This window comes from Benincasa hispida, chromosome 7 (assembly GCF_027475165.1).
Source record: "Benincasa hispida cultivar pf3 chromosome 7, pf3_genome.v1.1, whole genome shotgun sequence".
NCBI classification, from domain to species: domain Eukaryota; kingdom Viridiplantae; phylum Streptophyta; class Magnoliopsida; order Cucurbitales; family Cucurbitaceae; genus Benincasa; species Benincasa hispida.
In genome coordinates this window covers 2,386-6,388 of record NC_143484.1, presented here as the reverse complement: position 1 = coordinate 6,388, position 4,003 = coordinate 2,386, and the positions used below count along the sequence as shown (strand labels likewise).

The window sequence follows — 4,003 nt, the reverse complement described above, 5'->3', positions numbered from 1 at the left end:
CAATCCCCCTTCGTGGGGGTAAGGACTTGGGCAAGCTTTTCGGCATGACGATGTGTTTGAAGAACAGCTGAGCAGTCATAACGGCTGTACACATTTTCGAAAGTGGCATATTTTGAGAACCGGTCGATGATAACAAGGATCGATTCAAACTCTCCCATCTTGGGCAAATGGGTGATGAAGTCGAGAGACACGCTCTCCCATGGTCTAGAGGGCACAGGTAGGGGTTCCAGCAGACCCGCTAATTTCGCCCTTTCGACCTTATCTTGTTGGCAGACAAGGCAAGTCTTGGTAAATTGCATGACATCGTCTCGAAGGCTTGGCCAATAGTAGCCTTGTTTCAGAAGGGCATAAGTCCTCTGCCAACCATTATGTCCTGCCCACGGTGTGTTGTGACACTCCTTCATCAGCGACCTTCGTAACTCCCCAGATCTGGGGATGTAGAGGCGATTGCCTTAGGTGTATAGTAGATCATCTTCCACCCAGAACTGGCGTGTCTTCCCCTCTCTGGCAGACTGTATGATGGCCTGCGCCGCTGTATCATTTGTCAAGTGAGTTTTGACAGTTTCTCGTACTGTTGCACTCAACGTATGCTCGAGGAATGTCAAGTGATATCTCCTCTAGCTATCATCCCCAAACTGACGGCCAGACGGAACGCTTCAACAGTATGCTCGAGGAATATCTGCGTCACTTTATCGACGCTAGGCAGAAGAACTGGGTCCAGTTGTTAGATGTGGCTCAGTTCAGCTTCAATAGCCAACAGAGTTCCGCGACCGGAAAAACGCCCTTCGAAGTGGTGTGCGGCAGACAGCCACTCTGCCACACTTGGTGGACCACCCTTATGCAGGCAAAAGTCCTCAGGCACATAACTTCACTAAAGAGTGGAGCAAAACCTCTGAGATAGCTCGCGCCTACTTAGAAAGAGCATCAAGAAGGATGAAAAAGTGGGCTGATAAGAAGCGAAGGGCCCTCGAGTTTCAAGCCGGGGACAAGGTCCTGATCAAGATACGACCAGAACAGTTTCGTTTCCGAGGCCAGAGAGACCAACGGCTAGTAAGGAAATATGAAGGTCTAGTGGAGATAATTGAGAAGGTCGGGAGAACCTCATATAAGGTTCAGTTACCCTCATGGATGAAGATTCATCCTGTCATCCATGTGAGTATCCTGAAGCCCTATCATCCAGAACCCTACCTCCAAGGAGAACAGTGGACCATCGTATATTGACTTGTGCAAATAAAAAACCCATCAACGTTAGGCTATACAAGTATGGCCATAGCAAGAAGGAAGAGATTGGGAAGTTGGTTGAAGAGATGTTGAATGCAAGGATTATTCGGCCAAGCCATAGCCCATACTCGAGTCTAGTCTTGTTAGTAAAGAAAAAAGATGGAGGGTGGAGATTATGTGTTGATTATCAGAAGCTAAACCAAGACACGATGTCAAATAAATTCCCCATTCCAGTAATAGAAGAGCTCTTGGATGAACTACATGGAGCATCGATATATTCGAAGCTGGATCTAAGTTCGGGCTACCATTAGATTTGAATGTATGAGGGAGACATCAAGAAGATTGCGTTTAGAACTCACGAGGGACATTATGAGTTCTTGGTGATGCCCTTTGGGCTAACAAATGCCCTGGCTACCTTCCAATCTCTAATGAACTAGGTATTTCGGCCATTCCTTCGTTGATTCGTTTTAGTATTCTTTGACGATATTTTGGTATATAACCTCGATATCTCAATGCATGAAACACATTTGGGAGTGGTTTCTAACATCCTTCGAGATAACAAGTTCTATGCCAACAAAAAGAAATTACCTTCTGCCAAACCAGGGTACAATATTTAGGCCATTGGATTTCAGCACAATGAGTGGAAGTAGATGATGGCAAGATCAAGGTGATGAGAGAATGGCCCCAACTAAAGAATGTGTCTGAGCTTAGGGGGTTCTTAGGACTCACTGGCTATTATAGAAGATTTGTGCAGGGCTATGGAACATTGCAACACCTCTCACATGACTCCTCCAAAAGAACTCCTTCATGTGGGATGAAGAAGCCTCACAGGCATTTGATCAATTGAAACAAGCCATGGTGACAGCCCCTATTCTGGCCCTTCCGGATTTCTTGAAACCCTTTATTATAGAAACCGATGCTTTAGGGTTTGGTTTAGGTGTTGTCTTATCTCAAGAATCCAAGCCTATCTTGAAGAAGGATCCTGATGGGAAGCCTACGTATAAGTGGCAACATGACAGATTAGTTATCTCTTGGAATTCCAGTTTGATTCCATCCTTATTGCATACGATCCATGATTCTATATTGGGAGGCCATTTCGGGTTTCTAAGGACGTATAAAAGGATGAGTGGGGAATTTTTCTGACAGGGAATGAAGACGGATGTAAAAAAATATGTTGAAGGATGCAAAATTTGTCAAAGGAACAAGATCGAGTCCTTGTCCCCAGCTGGATTATTACAACCACTCCTCATCCTGTGCTTGATTATGGAAGAATGGTGTATGGACTTTGTGAAAGGCTTACCGAAGGTAGGTGGATACGACTCCATCATGATAGTGGTGGACCGATTAAGTAAGTATGCCTATTTCATCACCCTCAAACATCCTTTTACAGCAAAAAGAATAGCATAAGTGTTCATTCAAGAGGCGGTCCGACACCATGGAATTCCAATCTCGATTCTAACAGATTGGGATAAAATCTTCTTAAGTAATTTTTAGAATGAGATATTTGTATCCATGGGCACATAGCTGAAGAGAAGCACGGCCTTTCATCCTCAGACAGATGGCCAAACGAAGAGGGTCGATCGATGTTTAGAAACTTACCTTAGATGCTTCTGCAATGAACAACCTACTAAATGGAACAAATGGATCGCATAGGGTGAATTATGTTATAATACCACAATTCACATATCTATAAAGACCACCCCTTACCAGGTTGTTTATGGAAGACCACCTCCACCTCTGGTTTCGTATGGAGACAAGAAAACCACCAATAATTCGGTCGAGCAGCAGCTATAAGAAAGAGATTTGGTTCTTAGTGCCTTAAAAGAAATTTGGCGCTAGCACAAAATCATATGAAGAAGCAAGCAGTTAGACATCAAAGAGAGTTGAGCATTGAAATTGGTGATGAGGTTTATTTAAAGTTGTGCCCCTATAGACAGAGATCCCTAGCAAAGAAGAGAAGTGAAAAATTGTCACCTAGGTTCTATGGACCTTACCAAATCATCGAAAGAGTTGGAGAAGTGGCTTATAAATTGGCTTTACCTCCCAAAGCTGCAATTCACAATGTATCCCACATATCTCAACTTAAAAAGATGTTGGGTCAAGGCCATCAGATTCAATGGCATCCTCTAGTTTTAACAGAAGATTTTGAGCTACAAACCATGTCGGAGACAGTCCTAGGGGTGAGATTGAATGGGGAGCCAGTAACCAACGAATGGCTCGTGAAGTGTAAGGGTCTATCTGAGAATGAAGCTGCATGGAAAGAAATCCACCTAATGAATCAACAATTTTCTCATTTCCACCTTGAGGACAAGGTGCATTTCGAGAGAGGCAGTATTGTTAAACCTCAAATTATTTACACATATAAATAAAGGGGCAAGAAAGGAAATTATCAGCAAGCTAATGTGTCAGAAGGAGAGGAGAACAGTTAGGGACCACAAACCATTATAATAAGAACAACAGAGGGGAAAGTGGAAAATCAGGGAATATTTTGGGTAAAGGCTGAATGTGGCTTTTGCAGGAGAGGATCACCAGCTCTCTCAAATGTGCTGGTTTATTTTTCCTATTTTGGTTAATCATCTTGTCTTCTTTAGGGATGAATGTCTGCTAGTTTTGGGAATGTTATTTTGTCATTTCGATGTACTGCTGAATGATCTTTTCAGCTGTATTTATAAATAAATACATATCAGCCATATTACTCTGTTTCATCTTTTTTATCTTCGTGTTTCTTTATTGGGTTATTTGACATAGGGAAAAAGAACCTAATAGAACACTTAGAGCAAGT

The 4,003-nt window shown here is 42.9% G+C and overlaps 1 protein-coding gene across 1 annotated transcript; it reads left to right on the top strand.

Annotated features, from left to right (window-relative positions):
- Positions 1-3,071: 3,071 nt before the first annotated feature.
- Positions 3,072-3,590, top strand: LOC150034821 (uncharacterized). Its single transcript, XM_090315629.1, has one exon. It carries the CDS (start codon positions 3,072-3,074, stop codon positions 3,588-3,590), a length of 519 nt encoding a protein of 172 aa, XP_090171755.1.
- Positions 3,591-4,003: the final 413 nt, after the last annotated feature.